Here is a 13824-nt window from a genome sequence, read left to right as displayed (position 1 = left end):
AGTCTGGATCAATGGGTATTTGTCTGGATCAATGGGTATTAGTCTGGATCAATAGGTATTAGTCTGGATCAATAGGTATTAGTCTGGATCAATAGGTATTAGTCTGGATCAATAGGTATTAGTCTGGATCAGTAGGCATTAGTCTGGATCAATGGGTATTAGTCTGGATCAATAGGTATTAGTCTGGATCAATGGGTATTAGTCTCGATCAATAGGCATTAGTCTGGATCAATGGGTATTAGTCTGGATCAATGGGTATTTGTCTGGATCAATGGGTATTAGTCTGGATCAATAGGTATTAGTCTGGATCAATAGGTATTAGTCTGGATCAATAGGCATTAGTCTGGATCAATAGGTATTAGTCTGGATCAATGGGTATTAGTCTGGATCAATAGGTATTAGTCTGGATCAATAGGTATTAGTCTGGATCAATAGGTATTAGTCTGGATCAATAGGTATTAGGTATTAGTCTGGATCAATAGGTATTAGTCTGGATCAATAGGTATTAGTCTGGATCAATAGGTATTAGTCTGGATCAATAGGTATTAGGTATTAGTCTGGATCAATAGGTATTAGTCTGGATCAATAGGTATTAGTCTGGATCAATGGGTATTAGTCTCGATCAATAGGCATTAGTCTGGATCAATGGGTATTAGTCTGGATCAATGGGTATTTGTCTGGATCAATGGGTATTAGTCTGGATCAATAGGTATTAGTCTGGATCAATAGGTATTAGTCTGGATCAATAGGCATTAGTCTGGATCAATAGGTATTAGTCTGGATCAATGGGTATTAGTCTGGATCAATAGGTATTAGTCTGGATCAATAGGTATTAGTCTGGATCAATAGGTATTAGTCTGGATCAATAGGTATTAGGTATTAGTCTGGATCAATAGGTATTAGTCTGGATCAATGGGTATTAGTCTGGATCAATAGGTATTAGTCTGGATCAATAGGTATTAGTCTGGATCAATGGGTATTAGTCTGGATCAATGGTTGGTAGTAATTATTGCAAGTAGAGATTGAGAATGACTTGGGTATAATAGTGAATTTATTGTGAATTTGTCTCAATTTGCCTCTGATCTGTCCTGAATACCTCCCCTCCTCTCCCCTCCTCCGCCCTTCTCTCCCCTCCTCCATCCCCTCCGTCCTTCTCTCCTCTCCTCTCCCCTCCGCCCTTCTCTTCCCTCCTCCCTCCCCCCCTCCTTCTCTCCCCTCCTCTCCCCTCCTCTCTCTCCCCCCTCCTCCTCTCCCCTCCTCTCTCCCCCCCCCCTCCTCCTCTCCCCTCCTCTCTCTCCCCCCCTCCTCCTCTCCCCTCCTCCCTCCCTGTAGACCCAGCTGCGTATCGACTCGTTCTTCCGTCTGGAGCAGCAGGAGAGACAGGCCATCAAGAGCCAGCGCCTCCGCCGGGCCGTTACCTGTATAAAGAGGAAAGAGAGGGAGGACGGAGGGAGGGAGGAGAGGGAGGACGGAGGGAGGGAGGAGAGGGAGGACGGAGGGAGGGAATAGGAAGAAGAGGGGACTGGCTCTCCGTCCAAGGCTAAAAGAGGGAAGGGGTCAGAGCAAAAGCAGAGGAAGGGAGAGGTGGTGGAGGGGACAGGGGGGTTCCTGGGGGCAGAGGTCAGTAAGCCTGCTCAAGAGGATGTGGGAAGAGCCAGCCATGATGTGGGAGTGGCCAGCCAAGAAAGAGAGAAAGTAGGAGTGGTTAGTCAGAATATGGGAGGGGCCAACCTGGATGTGGGAGGGGCCAGCCAGCAGAGGAAAGAAGTGCTTCCTCCTCCTAATAATGGAGTACCTCAACCTAAACTCCTCCCTAATAGGACGGAGCAGAATGACAGCAGCAGTACCGGGGACGACAGCGACGGTGACAGCGGGGTCGCCATGGTAACGGCCCAGTCAGTGTTTAGGGGCCAACCGAGAGAAGGGAGGGGGGGTAAGAGAGGTGGGAGGGGGGGAAAGAGAGGCGGGGGGAGAGGCAGAGGAAGGAAGACACTGTGAGAACTATCAACTTTAAACTCTCGAACCGTCTCTTGTTGATGATGTCATCAGAGGGATACATATGTGACCAATAAACAGGCGCTGAAACCACTGTGATGTGTTTTCTGAATGATGTTTAGAATGATGAGGGACGATGTTTGATACACATCGGTGTAAAAGGTGGCGCTGTGTAAACCCATGATATTTTTGGATCATTTCAGCGAGGCGTCTCTGGCCGTTTGTCGGTGTATTTTCTATGTTTGTGATGAATATTTGGAACAATTAAAATGTTTTTTGTATTACAAAGGCGGTCTTGTTATTTGTTTACGCGATGTGTCTCTGCTTGTTTACATCGTTCTTTAACAGCTAGAAGGCAGCAGGAAGGGATGCCTCAGAGAGACAGCATCGTTCTTTAACAGGAAGGGATCAGCAGGTAGAGAACAGCAGGTAGAGAACAGCAGGTAGAGAACAGCAGGTAGAGAACAGCAGGTCGAGAACAGCAGGTAGAGAACAGCAGGTAGAGAACAGCAGGTAGGGTGCAACAGGTAGAGAACAGCAGGTAGAGAACAGCAGGTAGAGAACAGCAGGTAGGGTGCAGCAGGTAGAGAACAGCAGGTAGAGAACAGCAGGTAGGGTGCAGCAGGTAGAGAACAGCAGGTAGAAGGCAACAGGTAGAGAACAGCAGGTAGAGAACAGCAGGTAGGGTGCAGCAGGTAGAGAACAGCAGGTAGAGAACAGCAGGTAGAAGGCAACAGGTAGAGAACAGCAGGTAGAGAACAGCAGGTAGGGAACAGCAGGTAGAGAACAGCAGGTAGAGAACAGCAGGTAGGGAACAGCAGGTAGAGAACAGCAGGTAGAGAACAGCAGGTAGAAGGCAACAGGTAGAGAACAGCAGGTAGGGTGCAGCAGGTAGAAAACAGCAGGTAGGGTGCAGCAGGTAGAGAACAGCAGGTAGAGAACAGCAGGTAGAGAACAGCAGGTAGAGAGCAGCAGGTAGAGAACAGCAGGTAGGGAGCAGCAGGTAGAGAACAGCAGGTAGAGAACAGCAGGTAGAGAACAGCAGGTAGGGAACAGCAGGTAGGGTGCAGCAGGTAGAGAACAGCAGGTAGAGAACAGCAGGTAGAGAACAGCAGGTAGAGAACAGCAGGTAGATAACAGCAGGTAGAAGGCAGCAGGTAGAGAACAGCAGGTAGGGTGCAGCAGGTAGAGAACAGCAGGTAGAGAACAGCAGGTAGAGAACTGCAGGTAGAGAACAGCAGGTAGAGAGCAGCAGGTAGAGAACAGCAGGTAGAGAACAGCAGGTAGGGAGCAGCAGGTAGAGAACAGCAGGTAGAGAACAGCAGGTAGAGAATAGCAGGTAGAGAACAGCAGGTAGAGAAGAGCAGGTAGAGAAGAGCAGGTAGGGTGCAGCAGGTAGAGTACAGCAGGTAGAGATCAGCAGGTAGAGAACAGCAGGTAGAGAACAGCAGGTAGAGAACAGCAGGTAGAGAACAGCAGATAGAGAACAGCAGGTAGAGAACAGCAGGTAGAGAACAGCAGGTAGAGAACAGCAGGTAGAGAACAGTAGGTAGAGAACAGCAGGTAGAGAACAGCAGGTAGAGAACAGCAGGTAGAGAACAGCAGGTAGAGAAGAGCAGGTAGAGAAGAGCAGGTAGGGTGCAGCAGGTAGAGTACAGCAGGTAGAGAACAGCAGGTAGAGATCAGCAGGTAGAGAACAGCAGGTAGAGAGCAGCAGGTAGAGAACAGCAGGTAGAGAACAGCAGGTAGAGAACAGCAGGTAGAGAACAGCAGATAGAGAACAGCAGGTAGAGAACAGCAGGTAGAGAACAGCAGGTAGAGAACAGCAGGTAGGGAACAGCAGGTAGAGAACAGCAGGTAGAGAACAGCAGGTAGAAGACAGCAGGTAGAGAACAGCAGGTAGAGAACAGCAGGTAGGGTGCAGCAGGTAGAGAACAGCAGGTAGAGAACAGCAGGTAGAGAACAGCAGGTAGAGAACAGCAGGTAGAGAACAGCAGGTAGAAGGCAGCAGGTAGAGAACAGCAGGTAGAGAACAGCAGGGAGAGAAGAGCAGGTAGGGTGCAGCAGGTAGAGTACAGCAGGTAGAGAACAGCAGGTAGAGATCAGCAGGTAGAGAACAGCAGGTAGAGAGCAGCAGGTAGAGAACAGCAGGTAGAGAACAACAGGTAGAGAACAGCAGGTAGGGAGCAGCAGGTAGAGAACAGCAGGTAGAGAACAGCAGGTAGAGAACATCAGGTAGGGAGCAGCAGGTAGAGAACAGCAGGTAGAGAACAGCAGGTAGAGAACAGCAGGTAGAGATCAGCAGGTAGAGAACAGCAGGTAGAGAGCAGCAGGTAGAGAACAGCAGGTAGAGAACAGCAGGTAGAGAACAACAGGTAGGGAGCAGCAGGTAGAGAACAGCAGGTAGAGAACAGCAGGTAGGGAGCAGCAGGTAGAGAACAGCAGGTAGAGAACAGCAGGTAGAGAACAGCAGGTAGGGTGCAGCAGGTAGAGAACAGCAGGTAGAGAACAGTAGGTAGAGAACAGCAGGTAGAGAACAGCAGGTAGAGAACAGCAGGTAGAGAACAGCAGGTAGAGAACAGCAGGTAGGATGCAGCAGGTAGAGAACAGCAGGTAGAGAACAGCAGGTAGAGAACAGCAGGTAGAGAACAGCAGGTAGAAGGCAGCAGGTAGAGAACAGCAGGTAGGGTGCAGCAGGTAGAGAACAGCAGGTAGAGAACAGCAGCTAGAGATCAGTAGGTAGAGATCAGCAGGTAGAGAGCAGCAGGTAGAGAACAGCAGGTAGAGAACAGCAGGTAGAGAACAGCAGGTAGAGAACAGCAGGTAGAGAACAGCAGGTAGATAACAGCAGGTAGAAGGCAGCAGGTAGAGAACAGCAGGTAGGGTGCAGCAGGTAGAGAACAGCAGGTAGAGAACAGCAGGTAGAGAACAGCAGGTAGAGAACAGCAGGTAGAGAGCAGCAGGTAGAGAACAGCAGGTAGAGAACAGCGGGTAGGGAGCAGCAGGTAGAGAACAGCAGGTAGAGAACAGCAGGTAGAGAACAGCAGGTAGAGAAAAGCAGGTAGAGAAGAGCAGGTAGGGTGCAGCAGGTAGAGTACAGCAGGTAGAGATCAGCAGGTAGAGAACAGCAGGTAGAGAGCAGCAGGTAGAGAACAGCAGGTAGAGAACAGCAGGTAGAGAACAGCAGGTAGAGAACAGCAGGTAGAGAACAGCAGATAGAGAACAGCAGGTAGAGAACAGCAGGTAGAGAACAGCAGGTAGAGAACAGCAGGTAGAGAACAGCAGGTAGAGAACAGTAGGTAGAGAACAGCAGGTAGAGAACAGCAGGTAGAGAACAGCAGGTAGAGAACAGCAGGTAGAGAGCAGCAGGTAGAGAACAGCAGGTAGAGAACAGCAGGTAGAGAAGAGCAGGTAGAGAAGAGCAGGTAGAGAAGAGCAGGTAGGGTGCAGCAGGTAGAGTGCAGCAGGTAGAGAACAGCAGGTAGAGATCAGCAGGTAGAGAACAGCAGGTAGAGAGCAGCAGGTAGAGAACAGCAGGTAGAGAACAGCAGGTAGGATGCAGCAGGTAGGGTGCAGCAGGTAGAGAACAGCAGGTAGAGAACAGCAGGTAGAGAACAGCAGGTAGAGAACAGCAGGTAGAGAACAGCAGGTAGAGAACAGCAGGTAGAGAACATCAGGTAGGGAGCAGCAGGTAGAGAACAGCAGGTAGAGATCAACAGGTAGAGAACAGCAGGTAGAGAGCAGCAGGTAGAGAACAGCAGGTAGAGAACAGCAGGTAGAGAACAGCAGGTAGGGGGCAGCAGGTAGAGAACAGCAGGTAGGGAGCAGCAGGTAGAGAACATCAGGTAGGGAGCAGCAGGTAGAGAACAGCAGGTAGAGAACAGCAGGTAGAGAACAGCAGGTAGAGATCAGCAGGTAGAGAACAGCAGGTAGAGAGCAGCAGGTAGGGAACAGCAGGTAGAGAACAGCAGGTAGAGAACAGCAGGTAGAGAACAGCAGGTAGAGAACAGCAGGTAGAGAACAGCAGGTAGAGAACAGCAGGTAGGGTGCAGCAGGTAGAGAACAGCAGGTAGAGAACAGTAGGTAGAGAACAGCAGGTAGAGAACAGCAGGTAGAGAACAGCAGGTAGAGAACAGCAGGTAGAGAACAGCAGGTAGGATGCAGCAGGTAGAGAACAGCAGGTAGAGAACAGCAGGTAGAGAACAGCAGGTAGAGAACAGCAGGTAGAGAACAGCAGGTAGATAACAGCAGGTAGAAGGCAGCAGGTAGAGAACAGCGGGTAGGGTGCAGCAGGTAGAGAACAGCAGGTAGAGAACAGCAGGTAGAGATCAGTAGGTAGAGATCAGCAGGTAGAGAGCAGCAGGTAGAGAACAGCAGGTAGAGAACAGCAGGTAGAGAACAGCAGGTAGAGAACAGCAGATAGAGAACAGCAGGTAGAGAACAGCAGGTAGAGAACAGCAGGTAGAGAACAGCAGGTAGAGAACAGCAGGTAGAGAACAGCAGGTAGAAGGCAGCAGGTAGAGAACAGCAGGTAGAGAACAGCAGGTAGAGAAGAGCAGGTAGGGTGCAGCAGGTAGAGTACAGCAGGTAGAGAACAGCAGGTAGAGATCAGCAGGTAGAGAACAGCAGGTAGAGAGCAGCAGGTAGAGAACAGCAGGTAGAGAACAGCAGGTAGAGAACAGCAGGTAGGGAGCAGCAGGTAGAGAACAGCAGGTAGAGAACAGCAGGTAGAGAACAGCAGGTAGAGAACAGCAGGTAGAGAACAGCAGGTAGAGAACAGTAGGTAGAGAACAGCAGGTAGAGAACAGCAGGTAGGGAACAGCAGGTAGAGAACAGCAGGTAGTGAACAGCAGGTAGAAGACAGCAGGTAGAGAACAGCAGGTAGAGAACAGCAGGTAGGGTGCAGCAGCTAGAGAACAGCAGCTAGAGAACAGCAGGTAGAGAACAGCAGGTAGAGAACAGCAGGTAGAGAACAGCAGGTAGAAGGCAGCAGGTAGAGAACAGCAGGTAGAGAACAGCAGGTAGAGAACAGCAGGTAGGGTGCAGCAGGTAGAGAACAGCAGGTAGAGAACAGCAGGTAGAAGGCAGCAGGTAGAGAACAGCAGGTAGAGAACAGCAGGTAGAGAACAGCAGGTAGGGTACAGCAGGTAGGGTGCAGCAGGTAGGGTGCAGCAGGTAGAGAGCAGCAGGTAGAGAACAGCAGGTAGAGAACAGCAGGTAGGGTGCAGCAGGTAGGGTGCAGCAGGTAGAGAGCAGCAGGTAGAGAACAGCAGGTAGAGAACAGCAGGTAGGGTGCAGCAGGTAGGGTGCAGCAGGTAGGGTGCAGCAGGTAGAGAACAGCAGGTAGAGAACAGCAGGTAGAGAACAGCAGGTAGGGTACAGCAGGTAGAGAACTGCAGGTAGAGAACAGCAGGTAGAGAACAGCAGGTAGAGAACAGCAGGTAGGGTGCAGCAGGTAGGGTGCAGCAGGTAGAGAACAGCAGGTAGAGAACAGCAGGTAGAGAACAGCAGGTAGGGTACAGCATTTAGAGAACAGCAGGTAGAGAACAGCAGGTAGAGAACAGCAGGTAGGGTACAGCAGGTAGAGAACAGCAGGTAGGGTACAGCAGGTAGAGAACAGCAGGTAGAGAACAGCAGGTAGGGAACAGCAGGTAGAGAACAGTAGGTAGAGAACAGCAGGTAGAGAACAGCAGGTAGAGAACAGCAGGTAGAGAACAGCAGGTAGGATGCAGCAGGTAGGGTGCAGCAGGTAGAGAACAGCAGGTAGTGAACAGCAGGTAGAAGGCAGCAGGTAGAGAACAGCAGGTAGAGAACAGCAGGTAGAGAACAGCAGGTAGGGTACAGCAGGTAGGGTGCAGCAGGTAGGGTGCAGCAGGTAGAGAGCAGCATGTAGAGAACAGCAGGTAGAGAACAGCAGGTAGGGTGCAGCAGGTAGGGTGCAGCAGGTAGAGAGCAGCAGGTAGAGAACAGCAGGTAGAGAACAGCAGGTAGTGTGCAGCAGGTAGGGTGCAGCAGGTAGGGTGCAGCAGGTAGAGAACAGCAGGTAGAGAACAGCAGGTAGAGAACAGCAGGTAGGGTACAGCAGGTAGAGAACTGCAGGTAGAGAACAGCAGGTAGAGAACAGCAGGTAGAGAACAGCAGGTAGGGTGCAGCAGGTAGGGTGCAGCAGGTAGAGAACAGCAGGTAGAGAACAGCAGGTAGAGAACAGCAGGTAGGGTACAGCAGGTAGAGAACAGCAGGTAGAGAACAGCAGGTAGAGAACAGCAGGTAGAGAACAGCAGGTAGGGTACAGCAGGTAGAGAACAGCAGGTAGGGTACAGCAGGTAGAGAACAGCAGGTAGAGAACAGCAGGTAGGGAACAGCAGGTAGAGAACAGTAGGTAGAGAACAGCAGGTAGAGAACAGCAGGTAGAGAAAAGCAGGTAGAGAACAGCAGGTAGGATGCAGCAGGTAGGGTGCAGCAGGTAGAATACAGCAGGTAGAGAACAGCAGGTAGAAGGCAGCAGGTAGAGAACAGCAGGTAGAGAACAGCAGGTAGAGAACAGCAGGTAGGGTACAGCAGGTAGGGTGCAGCAGGTAGGGTGCAGCAGATAGAGAGCAGCAGGTAGAGAACAGCAGGTAGAGAACAGCAGGTAGGGTGCAGCAGGTAGGGTGCAGCAGGTAGAGAGCAGCAGGTAGAGAACAGCAGGTAGAGAACAGCAGGTAGGGTGCAGCAGGTAGGGTGCAGCAGGTAGAGAACAGCAGGTAGAGAACAGCAGGTAGAGAACAGCAGGTAGGGTACAGCAGGTAGAGAACTGCAGGTAGAGAACAGCAGGTAGAGAACAGCAGGTAGAGAACAGCAGGTAGGGTGCAGCAGGTAGGGTGCAGCAGGTAGAGAACAGCAGGTAGAGAACAGCAGGTAGAGAACAGCAGGTAGGGTACAGCAGGTAGAGAACAGCAGGTAGAGAACAGCAGGTAGAGAACAGCAGGTAGAGAACAGCAGGTAGGGTACAGCAGGTAGAGAACAGTAGGTAGAGAACAGCAGGTAGAGAACAGCAGGTAGAGAACAGCAGGTAGAAGGCAGCAGGTAGAGAACAGCAGGTAGAGAACAGCAGGTAGAGAACAGCAGGTAGGGTACAGCAGGTAGGGTGCAGCAGGTAGGGTGCAGCAGGTAGAGAGCAGCAGGTAGAGAACAGCAGGTAGAGAACAGCAGGTAGGGTGCAGCAGGTAGGGTGCAGCAGGTAGAGAGCTGCAGGTAGAGAACAGCAGGTAGAGAACAGCAGGTAGGGTGCAGCAGGTAGGGTGCAGCAGGTAGAGAACAGCAGGTAGGGTACAGCAGGTAGGGTGCAGCAGGTAGGGTGCAGCAGGTAGAGAGCAGCAGGTAGAGAACAGCAGGTAGAGAACAGCAGGTAGGGTGCAGCAGGTAGGGTGCAGCAGGTAGAGAGCTGCAGGTAGAGAACAGCAGGTAGAGAACAGCAGGTAGGGTGCAGCAGGTAGGGTGCAGCAGGTAGAGAACAGCAGGTAGAGAACAGCAGGTAGAGAACAGCAGGTAGGATGCAGCAGGTAGGGTGCAGCAGGTAGAGAACAGCAGGTAGAGAACAGCAGGTAGAGAACAGCAGGTAGAGAACAGCAGGTAGAGAACAGCAGGTAGGGTACAGCAGGTAGGGTGCAGCAGGTAGGGTGCAGCAGGTAGAGAGCAGCAGGTAGAGAACAGCAGGTAGAGAACAGCAGGTAGGGTGCAGCAGGTAGGGTGCAGCAGGTAGAGAGCTGCAGGTAGAGAACAGCAGGTAGAGAACAGCAGGTAGGGTGCAGCAGGTAGGGTGCAGCAGGTAGAGAACAGCAGGTAGGGTACAGCAGGTAGAGTGCAGCAGGTAGGGTGCAGCAGGTAGAGAGCAGCAGGTAGAGAACAGCAGGTAGAGAACAGCAGGTAGGGTGCAGCAGGTAGGGTGCAGCAGGTAGAGAGCTGCAGGTAGAGAACAGCAGGTAGAGAACAGCAGGTAGGGTGCAGCAGGTAGGGTGCAGCAGGTAGAGAACAGCAGGTAGAGAACAGCAGGTAGAGAACAGCAGGTAGGGTACAGCAGGTAGAGAACTGCAGGTAGAGAGCAGCAGGTAGAGAACAGCAGGTAGAGAACAGCAGGTAGGGTACAGCAGGTAGAGAACAGCAGGTAGGGTACAGCAGGTAGAGAACAGCAGGTAGAGAACAGCAGGTAGGGAACAGCAGGTAGAGAACAGCAGGTAGAGAACAGCAGGTAGAGAACAGCAGGTAGAGAACAGCAGGTAGAGAACAGCAGGTAGGATGCAGCAGGTAGGGTGCAGCAGGTAGAGAACAGCAGGTAGAGAACAGCAGGTAGAGAACAGCAGGTAGAGAACAGCAGGTAGGGAACAGCAGGTAGAGAACAGCAGGTAGAGAACAGCAGGTAGAGAACAGCAGGTAGAGAACAGCAGGTAGGATGCCGCAGGTAGGGTACAGCAGGTAGGGTGCAGCAGGTAGGGTGCAGCAGGTAGAGAGCAGCAGGTAGAGAACAGCAGGTAGAGAACAGCAGGTAGGGTGCAGCAGGTAGGGTGCAGCAGGTAGGGTGCAGCAGGTAGGGTGCAGCAGGTAGAGAACAGCAGATAGAGAACAGCAGGTAGAGAACAGCAGGTAGGGTGCAGCAGGTAGGTTGCAGCAGGTAGAGAACAGCAGGTAGAGAACAGCAGGTAGAGAACAGCAGGTAGAGAACAGCAGGTAGAGAACAGCAGGTAGGATGCAGCAGGTAGGGTGCAGCAGGTAGAGAACAGCAGGTAGAGAACAGCAGGTAGAGAACAGCAGGTAGAGAACAGCAGGTAGAGAACAGCAGGTAGGGTGCAGCAGGTAGAGAACAGCAGGTAGAGAACAGCAGGTAGGGTGCAGCAGGTAGGGTGCAGCAGGTAGGGTGCAGCAGGTAGAGAACAGCAGGTAGAGAACAGCAGGTAGAGAACAGCAGGTAGGGTACAGCAGGTAGAGAACAGCAGGTAGAGAACAGCAGGTAGAGAACAGCAGGTAGAGAACAGCAGGTAGGGTACAGCAGGTAGAGAACAGCAGGTAGGGTACAGCAGGTAGAGAACAGCAGGTAGAGAACAGCAGGTAGGATGCAGCAGGTAGGGTGCAGCAGGTAGAGAACAGCAGGTAGAGAACAGCAGGTAGAGAACAGCAGGTAGGGAACAGCAGGTAGGGAACAGCAGGTAGAGAACAGCAGGTAGAGAACAGCAGGTAGAGAACAGCAGGTAGGGTGCAGCAGGTAGGGTGCAGCAGGTAGGGTGCAGCAGGTAGAGAACAGCAGGTAGAGAACAGCAGGTAGAGAACAGCAGGTAGGGAACAGCAGGTAGAGAACAGCAGGTAGAGAACAGCAGGTAGAGAACAGCAGGTAGAGAACAGCAGGTAGGGTGCAGCAGGTAGGGTGCAGCAGGTAGGATGCAGCAGGTAGAGAACAGCAGGTAGAGAACAGCAGGTAGAGAACAGCAGGTAGAGAACAGCAGGTAGAGAACAGCAGGTAGGATGCAGCAGGTAGAGAGCAGCAGGTAGAGAACAGCAGGTAGAGAACAGCAGGTAGAGAACAGCAGGTAGAGAACAGCAGGTAGGGTGCAGCAGGTAGAGAGCAGCAGGTAGAGAACAGCAGGTAGAGAACAGCAGGTAGGGTGCAGCAGGTAGGGTGCAGCAGGTAGAGAACAGCAGGTAGAGAACAGCAGGTAGAGAACAGCAGGTAGGGTACAGCAGGTAGAGAACAGCAGGTAGAGAACAGCAGGTAGAGAACAGCAGGTAGAGAACAGCAGGTAGGGTACAGCAGGTAGAGAACAGCAGGTAGGGTACAGCAGGTAGAGAACAGCAGGTAGAGAACAGCAGGTAGGGAACAGCAGGTAGAGAACAGTAGGTAGAGAACAGCAGGTAGAGAACAGCAGGTAGAGAACAGCAGGTAGAGAACAGCAGGTAGGATGCAGCAGGTAGGGTGCAGCAGGTAGAGAACAGCAGGTAGAGAACAGCAGGTAGAGAACAGCAGGTAGGGAACAGCAGGTAGAGAACAGCAGGTAGAGAACAGCAGGTAGAGAACAGCAGGTAGAGAACAGCAGGTAGGATGCCGCAGGTAGGGTACAGCAGGTAGAGAACAGCAGGTAGAGAACAGCAGGTAGGATGCAGCAGGTAGGGTACAGCAGGTAGAGAACAGCAGGTAGAGAACAGCAGGTAGGATGCAGCAGGTAGGGCGCAGTAGGTAGAGAACAGCAGGTAGGATGCAGCAGGGATAATGCAGCAGGTAGAATGCAGCAGGTAAACAGTGTTCTTAGTGGGGCTAACTGTCAGTGTTTGTAATGATAATGTCCCTCTCCTTGTCACAATATGTGTCAAGGTACTCTATTTCCAACTGCTAGAACTCTCACCTTAGTCTCTCTCTCCCCTTTCCCCTCTCTCTCTCTCTCTCTCTAGCCATTCCTAGTCTTCTCTCTCTCTCTAGCCCTTCCCAGTCTTCTCTCTCTCTCTCTAGCCCTTCCTAGTCTTCTCTCTCTCTCTCGCCCTTCCCAGTCTTCTCTCTCTCTCTCTAGCCCTTCCTAGTCTTCTCTCTCTCTCTCTCTAGCCCTTCCTAGTCTTCTCTCTCTCTCTCTAGTCCTTCCTAGTCTTCTCTCTCTCTGGTCCTTCCTATTCTTCTCTCTCTCTAGCCCTTCCTCCCAGCCTTCTCTCTCTCTAGCTCTTCCTAGCCATCTCTCTCTAGTCCTTTCTAGTCTTCTCTCTCTCTCTAGCCCTTTCCCAGTCTTCTCTCTCTCTCTCTCTAGTCCTTCCCAGTCTTCTCTCTCTCTCTCTAGTCCTTCCTAGTCTTCTCTCTCTCTCTCTAGTCCTTCCTAGTCTTCTCTCTCTCTCTCTAGTCCTTCCTATTCTTCTCTCTCTAGCCCTTCCCAGTCTTCTCTCTCTCTCTCTAGTCCTTCCTAGTCTTCTCTCTCTCTCTCTCTCTGTAGCCCTTCCCAGTCTTCTCTCTCTCTCTAGTCCTTCCTAGTCTTCTCTCTCTCTCTAGTCCTTCTTAGTCTCTCTCTCTCTAGTCCTTCCCAGTCTTCTCTCTCTCTAGTCCTTCCTAGTCTTCTCTCTCTCTCTAGTCCTTCCCAGTCTTATCTCTCTCTAGTCCTTCCTAGTCTTCTCTCTCTCTCTTCCTAGTCTTCTCTCTCTCTCTCTAGTCCTTCCCAGTCTTCTCTCTCTCTAGTCCTTCCTAGTCTTCTCTCTCTTTCTAGCCCTTCCTCCCAGCCTTGTCTCTCTCTAGCTCTTCCTAGCATTGTCTCTCTCTAGCCCTTCCTCCCTCTAGCCCTTCTCTCTCTCTAGCCCTTCCTCCCAGCCGTCTCTCTCTCTAACCCTTCCTCCCTCTAGCCCTTCTCTCTCTCTAGCCCTTCCTCCCTCTAGCCCTTCCTCCCAGCCGTCTCTCTCTCTAGCCCTTCCTCCCTCTAGCCCTTCTCTCACCTGTTTTCTTCATTCTCTCTAATCCATGTTTCCCTCTCTCTCTGGCTGGCCCATTCTCTCTCTGGCTGACCCACCAGGCAGTATGCCAACAGAGGGAGGGAGGGAAGGAAAGGAGAGAGGGAGGGAAGGAAGGAAAGGAGAGAGGGAGGAGAGTAACATACCCAGTATGCCAACGGAGGGAGGGAAGGAAAGGAGAGAGGGAGGGAGGGAGGGGGAGTAACATACCCAGTATGCCAACGGAGGGAGGGAAGGAGAGAGGGAGGGAGGGGGAGTACCATACCCAGTATGCCAACGGAGGGAGGGAAGGAAAGGAGAGAGGGAGGGAGGGAGGGGGAGTACCATACCCAGTATGCCAACGGAGGGAGGGAAGGAAAGGAGAGAGGGAGGGAGGGAGGGAGGGGG

General features: G+C 51.9%; 1 protein-coding gene across 2 annotated transcripts in view; it reads left to right on the top strand.

Annotated features, from left to right (window-relative positions):
- ercc5 (excision repair cross-complementation group 5) overlaps positions 1 to 2283 on the top strand; it is a 42904-nt gene extending 40621 nt beyond the window's left edge. For both annotated transcript variants that reach the window (XM_036972378.1, XM_036972379.1), the window contains one exon: positions 1333 to 2283. In XM_036972378.1, coding sequence (XP_036828273.1) covers positions 1333 to 1509 — 177 coding nt within the window. In that variant the 3' untranslated portion in view covers positions 1510 to 2283. The remainder of the gene's footprint in view (positions 1 to 1332) is intronic.
- The last annotated feature ends 11541 nt before the right edge of the window (positions 2284 to 13824 follow it).

The sequence above is a fragment of the Oncorhynchus mykiss genome, unplaced genomic scaffold (assembly GCF_013265735.2).
Source record: "Oncorhynchus mykiss isolate Arlee unplaced genomic scaffold, USDA_OmykA_1.1 un_scaffold_144, whole genome shotgun sequence".
NCBI lineage: Eukaryota > Metazoa > Chordata > Actinopteri > Salmoniformes > Salmonidae > Oncorhynchus > Oncorhynchus mykiss.
This window is presented reverse-complemented; position numbering and strand designations above follow the sequence as displayed.